Source organism: Hippocampus bargibanti, linkage group LG13 (genome assembly GCF_051943395.1).
Source record: "Hippocampus bargibanti isolate YZ-2025 linkage group LG13, ASM5194339v1, whole genome shotgun sequence".
NCBI lineage: Eukaryota > Metazoa > Chordata > Actinopteri > Syngnathiformes > Syngnathidae > Hippocampus > Hippocampus bargibanti.
This window is the reverse complement of record NC_142746.1, coordinates 13,703,268-13,722,865: the sequence shown is the minus strand read 5'-3', so window position 1 is coordinate 13,722,865 and position 19,598 is coordinate 13,703,268. Positions and strand designations below refer to the sequence as shown.

Genomic DNA, 19,598 nt, shown 5'->3' with positions numbered 1-19,598 from the left:
AATCAGTTCTGCAGGCCTTGTTTTATAAAAAACAACTGTCCATAAAACAGTTGATAAAACTATTTCTCTAACCTATTTCAAGTTGGCAATCCAAAGAGCATACCAATGCCTTCTTGAAGGCGCTGGTCAACGTCAGAGGTTTCACAAACTATGATTGGCTGGTAATTAGCCAATCATAGTTCTCGAAAACTGCTCTGATCACAAGCCGCTTGTGACAATAGGATACTGGCCAGAGCTTGCACACTGTATCGGTAGTGAGCTGCATAAGCAAATATATTGTGTTGATTTAATCGCAATAAAGGTCGGTCAGTTATTTCCTGGCTAATGGTACCCTCTAGTGGACTTGTAGTAAATCACACCACACTTTTTTCAGCCTGGATTGATTCTGACATAGCACTACTGAAGGCGTAGTGATGAAATCCACAGCCCGCCACTGGATTTAACATACTGTATGTAAGTAATTCATTATTATGTAAATGCATACTGAGCAGATAAGCACTATGGTGACTCAAATGGAACTAGTCGACAGCAACGCCACTTGGACAAACACCATTGTCTCAATCCAAAGTGGTACCTCCTAAAGCTGTCTTTTAAAAGTGTAGTTCAAAAAACAATCAACTGATTCATTTGTCTGTATTACCTGACAGCACAAATACTGATATGAACAATAAGACCAACACAACAATATCAAAAACGTTCACCATGATCAGAAGACCACAACTGTTCAACCAATGGTCTAAAAATCAGTAGATATTCTGAGATTATTGTGTAACATAGTATACAATTGTTGACGGTTGACCTTTGCTTGATTAAAATGCTACAAACGAGTGTAGACACATGACTAAAATGGCTATAATGCGGTTTCAGGCGCTTGAGGAATGAGTCTTAAAGTCATAAGCGGCTCTCCCGAGGACATCACGTGTGGCTGCTCCATCTTATGGAGCTCATTATTTTTGACTTTAGTCTGATTCTTCATGTAATATGACATTATAATAGGCGATATAACTGCGGAGACACGTAAATTATATGAATAATGGAAAGGTAAGTTGCAGTCATTTCCATGAAAACAGATTAGCCAATGGCTGATATGCTTTGTATATTTCTCCATCCTTGAAGGAAAATAAATACTTGTATCAAGGGATGTCGCTACACCAGAGCGACAGGTGTTGTTTTTTTAAGAGGTGGGAGGGGAGCAATTTTGATTGTTATCTTCTCGGCCACATTGTGTATTATTCAAGGCCTGTCTTCAATCCTGGGAAGAAAAATAATCCTTGCGCTATCCCAGCTTGAATAAAAAAAACATCTGACAATCAGTCTTGTCGCAAAATATTAGTGAAATTGAGAACTGTTGAACATTTCGGGCACATAGCTGCTGTGTTATTTTATAATAAAGCATTTGAGTTGCAACTATTTTGCTGTGCATGTGGCTATCTTGAGTTATAATCCATCCATCCATTATTTAAACAGTGTATCATTATGAGGGTCATGAGTGTGCTGGGGCCTATCCAGCTGTCTTTGGGCAGAAGGCGCGGAACACTCTGAACTGGTTGCCAGCAAACTACAACCATTTGTGCTCACACTTCGGGACAATTTTGAGTGTTCATGCCATGTATGTTTTTGGAATTTGGGAGGAAACCAGTATAAACGGAGAAAACCCATGTAAAACATGCAAACTCCGCACTGGAACGTCTAAACCCAGATTTGAATCCGTAACATTTGCATTCTGATGCAGACGTGTTAACCAGCCGATCACTGTGCCGCATAGGTCTTCCAGTGAGTATATTTCCTTCAAGCTGTCTTAAACAGTGTTGACACTTTGACCACCATCTTTTTGGCAGTTGCGCTATGACAACACTGCTTTCATTTGCTCAGAGACAGTTGGCAGCACACAGTCTGATAGCAGGTAGTTATCACTCTGACACCCAGTTGGGCCGCCGCTGAAAAACAGCCTTCTGGCTGAGATCACAAATCTCAAAATTTGAACAACGGTTATCACAGCTGATTGTCATCCACCAGTCAGATCCCATCATTGAAACAGCAATGGCGATATAATGGAATACATTAGCATGGCATTGAATTAACTTTTTATTTTCGTTTTATTCCCGTTTTTGATTTTTTTAATCACCTATTTCTGTCATCCAATTTTGTATTGATAAACATACCAGAAACTGTTCTTCATTAGGCTACTATAGCTTTTGTATGTCAACCTAGCAGTGTTGGTCACGATTGTCCAATTATTGCACACAAAAAGATGTAGTGCGCTGTCACCTTGGTTTTCACAGAGCTAGTCAATTGGACTTACTTCAGGTGACCGTGCCTGTCGCTAACAACTTTCCTTCCATCTCAGCAGAATGGACTGCAAAGGTTGAGATGAAAGAATACTGAGGTCAAAGCTGTAAAAGCCGAGTACAAATGCACAATGAAGGCATACCATGGGAAATGTTTTTATCGTTGAGTGGAATTTTCAAAGCAATTGTAACAGAAAGCAATATATTCTATATCTTAAGTTTAACAATGCATGCATGGGATAAACCGAATGGATTCAGGGCTGTCTAGCTGAAGTCTCTCCTTCACTGAATTGGAACTAAAATGGCCTCCAAGTGTACGGAACAATGGGGGTGAGAATAATGCAGTGTGACTACTGAGTGACTTGACTGAGATCCAAAGTGAATAAAGGGCCGCTTTATGTGAGGCAGCAGGGCTGAGCTGCGGCGGCACTCACGACTGCAGCGGGTGACGACGCACTGGAGAGCCTTGCACCACGTTTCGTTCCCCGATAAAATCTCAATGCCATATTCTGCGTAGTCGCAAAGCAGAATGTTCAAATGAAGTAAATGCAAGTGTACAACCAGAAATCTGCACAGGATCACATTTAGAAATGCGGAGCTGTTTCTCTGGAATGCTAATTCCGCTATCATTCCAGCCAAAGAAGACTATAGATTTAGACATGAATTCAATGTCATATTTTAGGGAAATTGCACATTGCCTTTAGGGGCTGTGTCATTCTTCCTCAAGATAGAAAGCGGATGAGGACTCATATTTGTGTTTGTAACCTAATTCTGATTCTAATGCAAGATTTTGAGGCCCCTTTATAGACTCATTAAATATTCATTTGAATATATTTCATACTTATAAACCCAATTCTTTGGAGCATCATGAGTTTTCAAGCAAATGAAACATACAGATTGTCATCTATTTGAGTATGCAGGGACAACCTGCAAACTCTACTCAATTGGCTGAAACAAGATTTGAACCCATAACCCTGAAGCGGAAAGGCAGTGTCACTCTGACATACTTAAAAACCTCTCACATGGAACTCTTAATATTAAGCTAAGCAAATTCCATTAAAAAATGTCAAGCAAAATGTTATTGTATAAAATGTGCACAGTCCAGGCCACATAATGATATATCACAAGCACAACTATGACTATTTGAAGCTTCATTAACGATGTGCACTGGATGACAAACAAGAACATACTTCCCAGCCCAAAGCAATGAGACGCATCAACCCCGATCCTCAAATGACAGCAAAACCGCAAATAATGAGACAGCTGACCATGGCCAAAGGGAAAAAAAGAGTCTGCAGAGAGCACCCAAATGAGGGGATACCTCATGAAGCTCGGAGCAGGTTGTGAATGCTACAACAGTGTTCAAAGGTAATTAAAGGGTTTTAAGCTTTTATAATGTACATGGACAGTAAACATCAGCATCCGCAAAGCATGTGTCAAGAGTGCCTGTTTTCTTGAGAATTTAGTGGCATTCAGTGGAAAAAGGAACACTGTGTATGATTAGAAACAATCGGGGGGTGAATTTATAGCTGTGTGCAACCAGCTTCCTTTTTGTGAGCGAAAAACAACGCTTTAGGGTATGATTCCATACAAAATGGTTGTAAGAAAATGAAAATCTCTGCACCACACTCTTGGTAAAAAGTGACATTTATTAAAAGCAGGCTGGACATGACATCGGGACATCACAACACTAACAAGCACACATATTAGTTCACAGGGACAGATCAACATGCTTTTGCATGTGTTCAGGACAGACTTAATACGTGCACACAGACACACACACACACACACACACACACACACACACACACACACACACACACACACACACACACACACACAATATCAGAGAGAAGGAAGAGAATTAAATCACAGTGTCGGTGCTGCTCTGGGCCACTCGCTTTTACAACTTTTGTGCATGAAACAGTGACAGCCACAAAAATAAAGCAGCATAAGTGAGTCAGTAGCTGTGTTTAGAGTTCCCATTGTGATGGTTTGCTTTTCAAAACGGCACAGAATCGTGTGAGGTCTGTCTCTTGTCTGTCTGTCAGTCTCAAATATGTACAATCTTTAACCTTTAAAGGGTCCACATGCTGTGTATGCATGTGCAACATGAGTGGGTCTAATGCGGCAGCCTGTGTCACGTGAACAACCTCCAGGCCGCCTTTTGCAAACGGACACCTACGCAACTGGACGTTGGGAAGATCAAAGATGAGCGATTGCATTAAATACGGCCCTTGTTGACTATTAGTAATGCTTTATTCTTCCTCAGAAACACCGACTCTGCCGCTATGACGCCAATGGGGGAGACAGTGCTCTTTTAAAACCCAGTGTGTTGATCTCCCCCGTTATCCAGATGAAAACGGATTTATTCAAACCTCCCATCAACGAACACTATAAATAGACGCTAGTGGAAAATCTTCATTGGGGTCGGGGTGGTGTTGTGGGAGGGGGGTAAACTGTGCTCTTAAGCTGATATTAACATGCTGAAAAATGTCAAATGTTATTCTGGAAAAGAGAATTCCCTCTCCCACTAAGCTTTGTATCATTGTGAATTGATCAGAGGGTGCGCTAAATGATGACTGGTAAAGTGATACTGCTTCTTGACTCTCTAAACAGCTGTATTTAATTGAATGAAAAACAGTTGTAAAGGGAATTGATGAGTGACAATTACGATCGTCACAAATGATCTGAAGCACATGTGTGTAATTGCGATGTGTTTTTACTTTCCTTATTTTGGGACTGAGGAGGTACTATAGGTGTGAAGGATTGACTTTTCAGCAGCTGTGGTATGGAAGTTTTTCGTGAGATGAGCTGTGGATGTTTTTTTTTCCTTGAGCTCTCTTCACCTTCAGTGAAGATTGAATATTTAATAATAATAATAATAATAATAATAATAATAATAATAATAATAATAATAATAATAATAATAATAATAATACATTTCGTTTATATGCACCTTTCAACTCTTCGGGCACCATTGAGGTGACATGCCATTAATAGGAATGCATAAGAGGAATGCTGTTGATGTTAAATTTGGCCATTTATGGTTTCGTTTTATTTTATTTTATAGATTTGATATTTTTTGGGGGGATCAAGGCCGATAAAGGTCTTGGCCAATTGTGGTTTGATAATCAATCCATGAATAAATAAATAAATAAATAAATAAATAAATAAATAAATAAAAACACACATTTTGTCGAACAGCTGGCAATGTTCAGTCTATTGTGAAATTATGAATGAGATTGTCATGAGTCGCAACAATGTGTAAGCTCCTGAAACAGAGAGGGCCCCATCGAAATGAAAAGGTTACAAGCAGTTTAAGTGTGTCATGGTTCTGTTGGTAGCTCCGCATGTAATCGCACACCTGTTGGGCGTTGCAATTCGTGTCAGTTTAAAAGGGCTCCCAGAATGACTATTTCGATGTTGGGTCATTGTTGGGTAGTTGCTGTCATGTTTTTTGGTTCTTGTCCTGCTTTTTTCCCCAGTCATGTTTCGGTCATGGATTTTGTTTGTTACTTTTGACACTTTTTTTCCAACGACTTTGTTGTTTGAGATTTAGTTCTTGCTATCTTTATTTTAATACAATTTGGCAAATTGAATTTGCCAAATTCACCCTGCTTCTCCCTCCTGCCTTTTTTTGAAGTTCACCAACATCTAGCAACTCTAACCAATTGAGTGTTTGTCGTCCTAAGTCTACTACAAAAGAGCGTCATCATTCAAAAATAGCTGAATGAGATTATTGATATTGAAAAGTAGAAACCATGATGTGCAAGTATACACACACACAGAGACGTGCCAGGCACACACACACACACACACTGCAAAATACTACAATTACTAAATAGCATGCAAATAATTTGTAAATGTTGCCAAATGTGAACGTTTTACATTTGTGATTCACTGCAAAAGTTGCCATCCAAAGCACAAGATGGGTGATTTGGGTGAACTAAATCTGTTTTACTGATCGTTATTTAAAACATGTAATGCAGAATGAGACTTTTTGATGATGAAATAAGTAAGAAGTAATCTTTCATTTGGTAGTTTATGTGTGATCAGTCAGAATACTTGAAATTGTGTGGCACTCAAGGTTCTCTTTCTGAAAATGTCAACGAAATAGTTCAGGTGGAACCTCTACGTAGAACACTAATAAATGGATTTACAAGTGCATTCTCTGAATATATGTCTTGAATCCATATACTTCGCTTCACACATCTACACAAAACGCTCACTTGTGCTGTCCCTCATGCCGCATAAATGTCATTTGGTCAATGTATCACACTTCAGCTATATTGATTTATTTACTTTTACAAATTAGCTTGCCTTACAGCTCCCAACTGAGTGAAATGGGAAAGTAATCATGCTATTAAGACACCTTGGAAAGTGTGTACAATGTCTATTGAGCTCTTGTTGGTTAGGGAAGCCTTTCTTCTGCTAGACTCTAGCAGCTAGAGTCATGCAGGGGAGATGGAGTGTGAGAGTGACGGAGGGACATTTCAAAGCATAACATCGAAGTACGATAGTGTGTGTCTAACTTTTGGACTAGTTACCCATTATACAACTTGTTCCTTTCTATACATTATCTTTCATTATATAATCTGTTTCTATTTTGCAATACTGTGCTATTTGTCTGCTCTCTGAAAATGTAGCTGTGTCCAGTGTTTTTTTTTTCAGTGGGCGTGCTGTGATGAATTAAAACAATTCGAAGTCATGTTGACAGAGAATGTCGATTTGAGTTTCAAGTGAACCCAGTCATGTGTATTCTCATACATGAGGGTACCAAATTTATTGCTCAGGACCCTTCGTAGGGCTATCAAAGGCAGTGACAGAGTACCCAAACAATTGAGCAAGACACAATGCTCTCTTTTGATTGGTCAGAGGCATTATGCCGCTCATCGGAATTCGCCCTTAGGGTTTATGCTTTCAGACCATAATGAGGTAAACCAAACCGAATTGTACAACCTGGTGGAAATGTGCCTTAAAGTAGAGATCCAGGGTTGCCACGGCAATGACGGGGCCACCAGTCTACTTATTAAAAACCGATGCGCAAACTAAATGATGTTGAAGTGTGCAGTAGCAGCAGCAGCAGCAGCAGCAGCTACCAAGCAGCTGAAACTGCGGCAAAAAAAATCATATTCTTTTTTCCACTGTGATCTCCAGGGAGTGATTACTGCAACCATTACTTCACTCCCACAAAGGAATGCTGATGTTCTTTAACATTTGCTCCCTCGTTATTTCCTCCACAAATCAAAAGTTCCATTGATGACTTTGGAGATGAAGGCCACTGCTTTATGAGTCATCATCAAATGTCTCACGCAACACGACCTGTTCAACCCCAATCAGCTTCGTGTCAAAGCCCCAGTGAAGCTCCGGGGTTTATCACGACCTTATCAGAATCATTTGTTGTGAAAAGCCAATGTTGGAATATGTCGCAATGCTCTATGGCAGCACGATGGGAAAATCACGCAAACCTTATCATTTTGATTCTACTGAAGACAATGAATTATTGTTGATGCTAAACAAATAATTTTGCATTGTGTCCACTAAATTAATAATCCAAATAGCCAAAAACCTGAACTTTGACAAGAACATACCCCCCAGCCCTGACCATGCACCCACAAAAAATTGGAACCTCTGCAGAGCCATTCATATGTATTGGAATCCAATGTATTGGTTTTGATTGTTTTTGTGTGTGTGTTTTTTAAATCAAAAGTACAATTGAACGACCATTTTACATTCCAAACTTAAAAGGCGGAGCTCATATTTAGGTTTATGTGTTCCTCGATGTGCATCTGCGCAGTAGTGCAAATGCCAAATCCTCTTTTTTTGTATCAGCCCAAGGCTCATTGTGCGTGTTTGCCAATTTGGCAGACTGGTCTGCACCAAACTGGGCGGCCCAGAGCAGCAGAAGGGCTATCTTGAAAATGCACTTGGCCAGGTTACAATTTGGCATCAGAAAGTTGATCCAAATCTCATGCCTGCTGACCACATCCTAGCACCAGCACAGAATAGACAGCCGATCGAACGCAAAGTGTTTCATACATAAATATTTGAACAATGAGCATCAAAACCTTTGAATGGTTGCATGATATTTTTTTTAAAACACCGACCTGAGCGTCACAGCTATGGTGCATAGGCAGAACAATAGGTGATGGGGAGACGAATGAAAGGAGCATCTTTGCTTGGCCATGAACCAAATCAATTGTGGCCACTCAAACCTCGCTATAGCCCTGCCTCTTGCAAAACTGCCAGATTGCACATGCTTGCGAAATTACCAAACTCTGCCCAGACTGCGCCATAACGTGCAGAATTTATCCCAGTCACATAAATACTTCTCTGTCTAAACAGTAGTTCGCACAAGTGCAAAAGAAGTTAAAAAATGTGATTCACTCCGCTCTAAGGTTAACTCATTCACTGCCAGACATGTGCACAAATGTATCCACTGCAAAGCCAGGGTTTTTGTCGTTGTCACTCAAATTCCAAGACGTTTTAGGACTACATTAACATTCAATGCAGCGTAAGAAACCTTCAACTCTCTTCTTTCATCAGAAAAATAGTTATTTCCTAAATTATATGGGTCTGGAGTTATATGAGCTTGAAATGAGGGCAGCTGTCCAAAATACAATGACATATATACATATTGGTTTATATAGTGCTTTAACAACAGCTGAAGCTGGAACAAAGCACTAACATGGAAAATAGGGAAATGCTGCCCCTTGTGCAAAAACAACATTGCCAGAGGCCATGGCCAGCGTTTTATCGGAAACCAAAGAAGAAAAAAACAAAACCTGAACAAACCCGAATAAATTTGTGAATGGTAGTGAATGACTTTAAAGCAATTGACAAGTCTTCACTGTTTCGGTCTTTGCTCTATCAACAGAAAGATTTTAAAATAAGATAAGTGTCTCGCTGAACCGTTGGACAAATTTTTGGGGAAGAAAGCAAACATGATATGGCAACATCATGTTTGATGTCATGTGTGATGGTCTTCCATGTTGTTTTTTTACACGTAGGATTGTGAAAAATCCAATTACACACAGACAGAATTAAATAGTTGATGTCTGACAACTGAAATATTTAAAGGAACAAATTCTTCCCCGGTATTTTTGGCTCTTCAGCTCCAGATGCTCCACTGTAATGTTTTAACACCCAACACCAAACTTGGTGGTCCAATTAGTGGGGCAGTAACCATCTAATTAAAGCTCTACTCGATGTGTGCTCTTTGTTTCATGGGCCATCACGCTTGAGACATGCAGTAGGGAAAGGGCAGAAGAAGGGAGTGATCTGCGTGCACATTAAATGATCTCCACATAAACAGTGCTCCATTACCGTGCGAGCACAGACGGAAGACATGGCGGCATACTCACCTTCTTTAGGAGGCCGCTTCACTTCGGAACTCAGATTGCAGACCTGGCCTGCGTGGAGCTGGGGCGACAAGCAGCCCTCCGTTTGGGCGTTGAGTGGTAAAACCACATTGTTGAGCATGAGCATGCTCTCGGATTCTCCATCTCCTAAATGCTGGGGACACGTGCATTTTGTGTAGACGGTGCCACACGTTTCCACCGTGCCTTTCTCTAATTTCAGGCAGTTTTCCAGCCACGTACAAAGCACTTGACACCCAAACTGGCTGGGGCTGGCCTTATTCAACACCAGGAACTCCACAATGGACTTCTCCTCTTCTTCCAGCTGCTGTGGCGTCAATCCGTTTGAATCAGAAGGGAAAACTCTCTGCAGCTGAACAAAATTTTTGTCGTAGAGCAAAAATATATAGATATTCTTGGAATCGCAGAGGTACACTATTGACTCATTCACCTTGAGCAAGGCATTAATCTTTTCGTGGGAGTAGTGATCAAACTGATAGGCCAGGAGAGAATACTCAGAGCAGCTCAGGTCTTGTTTGTATAGTTTCAGGTAGATGCTGTATTTGGTTGGGTCTGGGTTCTCCAGTGTCCACGTACAGTTTGTGTAGTTCTTAGGGAACATTTCAGTCACAGAGTAGGATCCATAGATGACCCCCTTGACCAGAGTGGAACACCAATAATCTTGGGCACCAGTTAATCCAAACATAACCAGAAGATAGGTGGAAAATATATAAATCAACAGGTTTCGAACAGCCTTCATCCTATGTCATTTGGCCTGCAAGGAAAGATGAGGACAATTACACAGTGAGCAATACGGATGATTGTTGAAGTCGGGATTCGGGTGTTTTTTTTTCTTCTCCCCCATCATGAAAACGGCAAGACAAAATCCACCACATCAATCGCAGCTGCATGTCTTTTTGCACCGTCTTGCCAGGCTTCACTACTGTACTTTGTGCAAACATTGCCACCTAGTGGTTATTCTACAATTTATTTTTTTTCAACCATGCGTGTATGTTTGTGTGTTGGGGTGACATGGTTAAGACTTTTAGACCTTGAGACCTCGTCCGTGCTATGAAAGGAAAAAAGCTCGATCATTATCACATTCAAGTTTAACATGATTTGCCATCAAATGCCCCCGTCCCTCCATTGCGTGAATCGTGTGTTTTAGTGCGGGTTGACTAATTTACTCCATCAACAGAAGTTACTTGTATGAACGTTCCTCTCGGATACGTTTTTGTTTGTTTTGTGTCCGTGTGTTTGATTGAGAGTGCACGCGCGACGTGCACGGGCCGTGTGGACGAGAAGTGGATGGCGCGTGTGTGTTCGTGTATATTTGTGTCTGTGTGTCGAGGGCGCGGATGGGGAGGGGGTGCAATGCCAAGTCCTGATTGCTTTAATCCTGCGGGCAATGCAGCTGCGAGCGACTTCGTGCGCGCGCAAGGGTGGGCATGCTCGTCCATGCGACTGTGGAAGTGGACTCGCATTCTTTACACACACACGCACGCACACACACACGCACGCACACACACACACACACACACACACGCACGCACACGCACACGCACACGCACACACACACGTGCACGTAGACGCGCACCAACAATTTGAAGGGTGCCCCCATATCCCCTTTATTTGTCGTGCAATGGGTTGCAGGTTATGAGCTGTAAACATACGCGAATCCACATCCTTTTGCAAGATTCATGTGCAGGGGCGTCAAGGGGGAATCAGTATTCCAGCGGAAGAGGAGAATGGATCGTCATGAGAGACACGCTTGGTTTTATTGCCGAGGCTTCTAAAAAGCAATCATCTCTCTGGAAGCAATGTGAATGGAGAAACGGCGCCACTTTGAAGCGGGGTTTGCCCCTTAAGAGACAGATCATCGCTTTAAATAAACATATTTGTTCATCTAACGTGCATTCGTGAGGACTACGCAGAGCGCACACACAGTGCAATCATCATCGTCTTGATTATTTAAATTAAAAAACTTTAACTGACACCAACCACACATATCAATGCAGATAATAATAATAATAAAAAAAATCTTACCTTACACCACGAAACCTATGGCTATTTTCCGAACATACTTGACAACATCCTTTATAAATCAAGTCTGTAGCCCTCGAGTGTATCCATACTCGCACACACGCGCACGCACGCACACAAGCACACTGACACACACGCACACGAGTCCGGCGCAACAAGATGCTTCAGTGGGTGGGAAAAAATAATCAAATCAAATAAAAAATGCGTTACACTCCGCTTTCCCTGCTTGTATCCACGGTCCTCCTCCTCGTCATCCGCATGGGCTTTCCCATCCAAACTCAAATAGAACCAAGCGACAGTCACAGAATTTCAGAGACTAAGAGGAATGTGGAGGGGGAAAAGCATTTTCTTTTACAATAGCATCACGGTTTTATTTGGCATCTCTATTCCATTTCCAAGCAAGTCGTCAAGCCACATCCTCTCTTCACGCCGAGAAAGGAGAGAGGAGAGAACAAATCCGTCTAGAGTGGGTGGATGGGAGATGTTTTAGGGGGGGCAGTCAGGACGCAAAAAAAGACGCTTTGCTGGCTGCTTGCAAAGCTCCAGGAGCGGGCTGCAATAACACGTCACACTCTCAGCCCCATGTACACGTACATTCACTTCTTACTGCGTCTGGCACCAGCTCCCACTTTTTTCTCTCCTCCTCCTCCTAGTCCGCCTCATCCCTCACTTCATTTTTCTACCCCCCCCCCCCCCCCCCACACACACACACACACACACACACGCATACACACTTAATTCCAATATAAAGGGGTTCCCCCCTGTACCGGACCCTTCTCACTTATGCTTAGCCAACATTTGCAGCATGCGGCATCATTCAAAGATGCAATATTGCGCTGTTTTTTTTTTTTTTTTTTGCATTTCTTTGACAAACTGTGGATGAGAGGAACTGTGATTTCCAAAATAAAATTTGAACTCTCTGTTACTCGGACCTGCAAGTTTGATGGTGTCGTTGGACTGTTTTATCCCTCCAGAAGGCTCTTTGCGTTCCCACTGACTTTTTCATGCATCCATTGCACTGCGCTGGGACAAACTATACAGACTACATCTTCTGGATTTACTCATTTAGACAGAAAATATTTGTGTTAATTTGTTTTGAATCTTGTTTAAAACAGGAATTGACCATTGGCAAAATGGCTTTTCCATGGTGAACATTTTGTTTGGGTCCTAAGTTTGATGAAAGAGCAATTTCCCAATTTCCCCACCAGGTAGAGCAACAACCCTTCCATTAACTTGCAGGTTACATTGTTGAAGAAGTTTTTATAAATTGTGGTTGTCTATTATCATAAATATATTAAATAATAATAAAATTATTTTATTTCATCGCTATCACATCCTAGGTAATTTCCCTCAGGGCATTCTGTGGTTCTGGTTAGAATCCAACCTGATTTCCTGCCACGTTTTATGGCCGCAGTGCAAAAGTGTTTTTTTTTTATCCACATCTTGAATCCTTGCTGGAGGAATAACAACACAATGCATTGTTTGGATTGCCAGGTCTCCTGAGGTGTAACATGAAGATGATGATACTGGCCCGTCTACATTGAGGGGCAAGTGGAGCAATGCCCCACTACATCACGTAGATGGTGGGGTGCGGGGAAAAACGATTTCTTGAAGAATAACAATTAAATGACGTAATAGAGTACAGACCTCCATCAAATAGGAAAATCACAGTCAACGTAATGTATATTGACCAGTGGTGGGGTTTCGGGGTCTGCAAGGCCTTCTCTGCTGGCCTTATAATATCTGAATCGCAAACTAATGTGAATTATATTTTGTCCATGAATTCTAATTAAATAATTCAAAATGGTCTATCAATTTCCTATCATTGTTTTTCCCCTGCTGTGTTGCTTCCAGATGTTTGTTTTAGTTTTAAGCATTTCACCAATCACATTTCATTCATCATTTGTGACTAGGGTCAGGAATCTACCTGGACGCCTTCACAATCAGTTCTGCAGGCTCTGGAGCATAATATAATGGCGAGGAAGCTGTTGCTTTAACCAATCAGAGATCAAGTTGGCAACCCAAGGCCTGCTCGAAGGCGCGAGCAACGTCAGAGTTTTCGCAAACTATGATTGGCTAGTGACATGAATGGCTGTTCACTAGCGACTAGAGCATCATAGTATCACTAGCCGCTAGTGAAGAGCATAATGGCTTGGGCTAGCACACTGCATCTGTAGCGACTTGCATCAGCAAAGATATTGTTCTGTTGATTTAATCGTGTTTTTTTCAAACCACAATGGCTGAAGGAGAAGAGGAAATAGATTTAGTTGTAGATATACTGTTAAAGCCATTTTAAAGACTGACCTTTCAAGAATAGATGGACATTATTGGATTGGATTTGCCTTTATCAGTCTCGCAGTGGAGAAATTCGTATTAAGGTTGGACAGCTCCGCAGTAGCAAAAATAGCAAATAATATTTCAACTTTATGAGGTTATCATGAATGCACACTTTCATAGTCAAGATTCAGTTTAATGTCAGTATTTCTCGTTTCCTAAAGTCACAACTTATTTCCTGGCTAACGGCACACTCTAGTGGATGTGTAGTAATATCACACCACACTCGCAGCTGATTCAGACGTAGCACTACTGAAGGCCTAGGAGTGGCATGCCTGTGCGCTTCCAAAGTAACATCACTATACTGTGCAAAGATAGTATAGTTAATTGTCTTTTCACACCCTCGTTAGCGGGTCATTGTGATGTTAATTAATGGAGAGTGAGGTAAGAAAATAGATGATGAAGGAGTAAACCGTGGAAATGTGTAGTTTGCATCGTGTTTGCATGATTGCGGCGGTGATGTTGGCCGAGGAACGATTCCACTGTGAACAAATCGTGATAAGAAAAGCAACAATTTTGCATTTGAAATTAATGGGTAAATGCAGGGATTTTATTTGCCATCTTTCTACGATGTTTCGTGAATATCATTTGAGTAGGTTCACTCTTGGGAAATCTCCATGCTGACCTACTTATCCCAATGTGACTATTTTTTGGAAACATGTTTTGAGTGTGTTGTTGCTGACTCTTTGCGACGGAAGGGAACAGAGGGGCAGCTCTACCTCAAGTTGTCAAAGAAAGAGCATTCTGAGCATTACTTGTAACCCCTTCTACCTCATGACAAAAGAGCAGCCAAGTGCGTGACCCAAAAAGTTTGCAGAAGTTGTCGCTGAGCTAAAAAAAGCCTAATTTTAAGCCCATAAATAAAAAAACGGCTGTGCCTCATGTTCAATTTTCGGATGGTTTTGTGAGTCTCTTTATTCTTAGACATGATGTGTGTATCAGCGCATTAGCCCGTGGGGACAAATAAAATAGAAACTTGACAACAACTTGAACTCTCTTTCATTCCAAAATCAACAGTCAGCTAAATCCACTATTAGAGGCTCACTCGTGCAGCATCAAAAGGTGTGCTACGGCTTCACTGCCTATCGCCATAATTCACGGGGAGAATGGACAGGAGATGGGGGGTTAGAGTCACGTGAAAAACATGCTGTTCACAATTCTTTCCATTTGTACAGGAGGCAGAAGCACTTATTGTCTCCATTGCCGGGTCCTTTATAATAGTTGCGTGCGCCGCACCGGTGCCGTCTTTGTGGGTCTACAGTCTTCATACATATAAAAACCATTAATGAATGAGAAATTATTGGGCATGAGCCTCGCACTTGTTCAAGCTGAGTTCATTTGCATACATTTGGAAATATTTGCATATATACAAAGTAAGGTGTGAGATAAGGCTTTTGAAGACCGAAACAATCGTTACTCAATTTGATTTTATTTTGGGATGGTGTGTAAGCTGCTCTAATCATTTTTGCTGTGCACAGTTAACTCTCATTAGCTTGGCGCGCTTTTTACAGGCTATGGTTGAATATCCTCCTTCAGAACAGATGCTGCATGAAGGGACTATTTGTTTATATATTTTCGATGAAGTTTCAGTGTAAAATGTTCTCTCAAAAGAGACCTGGTCAATCATCCTTGATATCTGCCTAGGTTCCTTTAAAATTTTACTTGATGTTTGGTTTAAATTTGATAAGTGTAACGTTCAGTGGAGTGTCTCTGAATTGGAAAAAAATTGAAATGGATTCAAACTGTCATGAAACGAGTTGAAATGCTGTCATTTGAAACGTCAAGTCGGTGAGGATTAAAGGATGAACTGTGACTGGTAGTAATATGCATTGTGTGGTTAAAAAATGGTGACGCAATACTTTGACTGAAAACATCAGCCTGCGTGTTTTGGGTATTTTCGATGCTATAAAATGTTTTTCTGATGTCAGTTAGGAAACAAAAAAATGGTGTCGGTTGTCCTTTAAGACCATTAACACTAAAGTCCACATAGTTGTCTGCTCCCAAACGATTTGCGAAATTGTTTTATTCCTATTTTTGAGTTGGGAGTCAGTAAAAGAAGCAATTATTTCTTTAAATCCATGTTTCCATATTGTGAAATGAGGGGAACAGTTGTCATCACAGTAAAGCTTCGAATATTTAAACTTAAAATGTTATCATGGAAATGTTTATTGCATTCAACTTTTTTGAAGTGTGTACATTTCTGCATATGAAAAAAATCCCTTACAAAAAATAAGAAGAAATCATAATAAAAATTACCTATGTTGATCTTGTTCCAGCATTTTTGCAGTCATCACAAAAGATAAATAACATTCACAAAAACAAAAATCTCTTCATTGATGCTTTCACAAAATCCTCAAAAAGAGGACTTTGTGAGCGCTCAGTGCCAAGACTTTTATAAATGTCATTCAAAGAAAAAAATAGTTCAACAGTATTTAATGAAATGAATGTTTTTTAAAAGCATCTTCTTCAGATGAAAGTTTTTTTTTTTGATTTGTCAGCTGGGAATTTGTGTCAGCGAATATCAAATAGTTGTCTTGGTGCAACACAACGATTCACCGTCGCGTTATTTATGTGTTTTCTTTCTAATTTCACCATCAACACGGATCAGCACGAAGTTTTCAGACCAAACAAAGTACCCAAAATGCATTGTATGTCGCTTTCTCGGTCAGGGGCGGTCCAAACGTGACGTCACATGGGGGATCGTCATCAACTCGAAAACAAGACTTCATGAATATTCAGCGCAAGTCTTAAAACGTAAACTATAGCTATATGCTGTGGAATCTTTGTAAAATACGCTCAGTCGAAGTCATTTGAAGTGATTTTATAAATTATGGACATAACTTGTTCAGAGTATTTCCGGCCCAAACACTCCCTCCAAATGCTCCTGGCCCGGCCCCTCTGTTAAATTTTAGAACCCAATGCGGCCCGCGAGTCAAAAAGTTTGCCCACCCCTGCACTAGCCGCTAGTGAAGAGCATAATGGCTTGGGCTAGCACACTGCATCTGTAGCGACTTGCATCAGCAAAGATATTGTTCTGTTGATTTAATCGTGTTTTTTTCAAACCACAATGGCTGAAGGAGAAGAGGAAATAGATTTAGTTGTAGATATACTGTTAAAGCCATTTTAAAGACTGACCTTTCAAGAATAGATGGACATTATTGGATTGGATTTGCCTTTATCAGTCTCGCAGTGGAGAAATTCGTATTAAGGTTGGACAGCTCCGCAGTAGCAAAAATAGCAAATAATATTTCAACTTTATGAGGTTATCATGAATGCACACTTTCATAGTCAAGATTCAGTTTAATGTCAGTATTTCTCGTTTCCTAAAGTCACAACTTATTTCCTGGCTAACGGCACACTCTAGTGGATGTGTAGTAATATCACACAACACTCGCAGCTGATTCAGACGTAGCACTACTGAAGGCCTAGGAGTGGCATGCCTGTGCGCTTACAAAGTAACATCACTATACTGTGCAAAGATAGTATAGTTAATTGTCTTTTCACACCCTCGTTAGCGGGTCATTGTGATGTTAATTAATGGAGAGTGAGGTAAGAAAATAGATGATGAAGGAGTAAACCGTGGAAATGTGTAGTTTGCATCGTGTTTGCATGATTGCGGCGGTGATGTTGGCCGAGGAACGATTCCACTGTGAACAAATCGTGATAAGAAAAGCAACAATTTTGCATTTGAAATTAATGGGTAAATGCAGGGATTTTATTTGCCATCTTTCTACGATGTTTCGTGAATATCATTTGAGTAGGTTCACTCTTGGGAAATCTCCATGCTGACCTACTTATCCCAATGTGACTATTTTTTGGAAACATGTTTTGAGTGTGTTGTTGCTGACTCTTTGCGACGGAAGGGAACAGAGGGGCAGCTCTACCTCAAGTTGTCAAAGAAAGAGCATTCTGAGCATTACTTGTAACCCCTTCTACCTCATGACAAAAGAGCAGCCAAGTGCGTGACCCAAAAAGTTTGCAGAAGTTGTCGCTGAGCTAAAAAAAGCCTAATTTTAAGCCCATAAATAAAAAAACGGCTGTGCCTCATGTTCAATTTTCGGATGGTTTTGTGAGTCTCTTTATTCTTAGACATGATGTGTGTATCAGCGCATTAGCCCGTGGGGACAAATAAAATAGATACTTGACAACAACTTGAACTCTCTTTCATTCCAAAATCAACAGTCAGCTAAATCCACTATTAGAGGCTCACTCGTGCAGCATCAAAAGGTGTGCTACGGCTTCACTGCCTATCGCCATAATTCACGGGGAGAATGGACAGGAGATGGGGGGTTAGAGTCACGTGAAAAACATGCTGTTCACAATTCTTTCCATTTGTACAGGAGGCAGAAGCACTTATTGTCTCCATTGCCGGGTCCTTTATAATAGTTGCGCGCGCCGCACCGGTGCCGTCTTTGTGGGTCTACAGTCTTCATACATATAAAAACCATTAATGAATGAGAAATTATTGGGCATGAGCCTCGCACTTGTTCAAGCTGAGTTCATTTGCATACATTTGGAAATATTTGCATATATACAAAGTAAGGTGTGAGATAAGGCTTTTGAAGACCGAAACAATCGTTACTCAATTTGATTTTATTTTGGGATGGTGTGTAAGCTGCTCTAATCATTTTTGCTGTGCACAGTTAACTCTCATTAGCTTGGCGCGCTTTTTACAGGCTATGGTTGAATATCCTCCTTCAGAACAGATGCTGCATGAAGGGACTATTTGTTTATATATTTTCGATGAAGTTTCAGTGTAAAATGTTCTCTCAAAAGAGACCTGGTCAATCATCCTTGATATCTGCCTAGGTTCCTTTAAAATTTTACTTGATGTTTGGTTTAAATTTGATAAGTGTAACGTTCAGTTGAGTGTCTCTGAATTGGAAAAAAATTGAAATGGATTCAAACTGTCATGAAACGAGTTGAAATGCTGTCATTTGAAACGTCAAGTCGGTGAGGATTAAAGGATGAACTGTGACTGGTAGTAATATGCATTGTGTGGTTAAAAAATGGTGACGCAATACTTTGACTGAAAACATCAGCCTGCGTGTTTTGGGTATTTTCGATGCTATAAAATGTTTTTCTGATGTCAGTTAGGAAACAAAAAAATGGTGTCGGTTGTCCTTTAAGACCATTAACACTAAAGTCCACATAGTTGTCTGCTCCCAAACGATTTGCGAAATTGTTTTATTCCTATTTTTGAGTTGGGAGTCAGTAAAAGAAGCAATTATTTCTTTAAATCCATGTTTCCATATTGTGAAATGAGGGGAACAGTTGTCATCACAGTAAAGCTTCGAATATTTAAACTTAAAATGTTATCATGGAAATGTTTATTGCATTCAACTTTTTTGAAGTGTGTACATTTCTGCATATGAAAAAAATCCCTTACAAAAAATAAGAAGAAATCATAATAAAAATTACCTATGTTGATCTTGTTCCAGCATTTTTGCAGTCATCACAAAAGATAAATAACATTCACAAAAACAAAAATCTCTTCATTGATGCTTTCACAAAATCCTCAAAAAGAGGACTTTGTGAGCGCTCAGTGCCAAGACTTTTATAAATGTCATTC

At 40.5% G+C, this 19,598-nt stretch overlaps 1 protein-coding gene across 10 annotated transcripts in view; it reads right to left on the bottom strand.

Annotated features, from left to right (window-relative positions):
• adgrb3 (adhesion G protein-coupled receptor B3) overlaps positions 1–12,249 on the bottom strand; it is a 124,628-nt gene extending 112,379 nt beyond the window's left edge. For all 10 annotated transcript variants that reach the window (XM_089011519.1, XM_089011524.1, XM_089011522.1 and 7 more), the window contains exons 1-2: positions 11,696–12,249; positions 9,656–10,424 (exon numbers count right to left, since the gene is read on the bottom strand). In XM_089011519.1, coding sequence (XP_088867645.1) covers positions 9,656–10,409 — 754 coding nt within the window. In that variant the 5' untranslated portion in view covers positions 10,410–10,424; positions 11,696–12,249. The remainder of the gene's footprint in view (positions 1–9,655; positions 10,425–11,695) is intronic.
• Between the last annotated feature and the right edge of the window lie 7,349 nt (positions 12,250–19,598).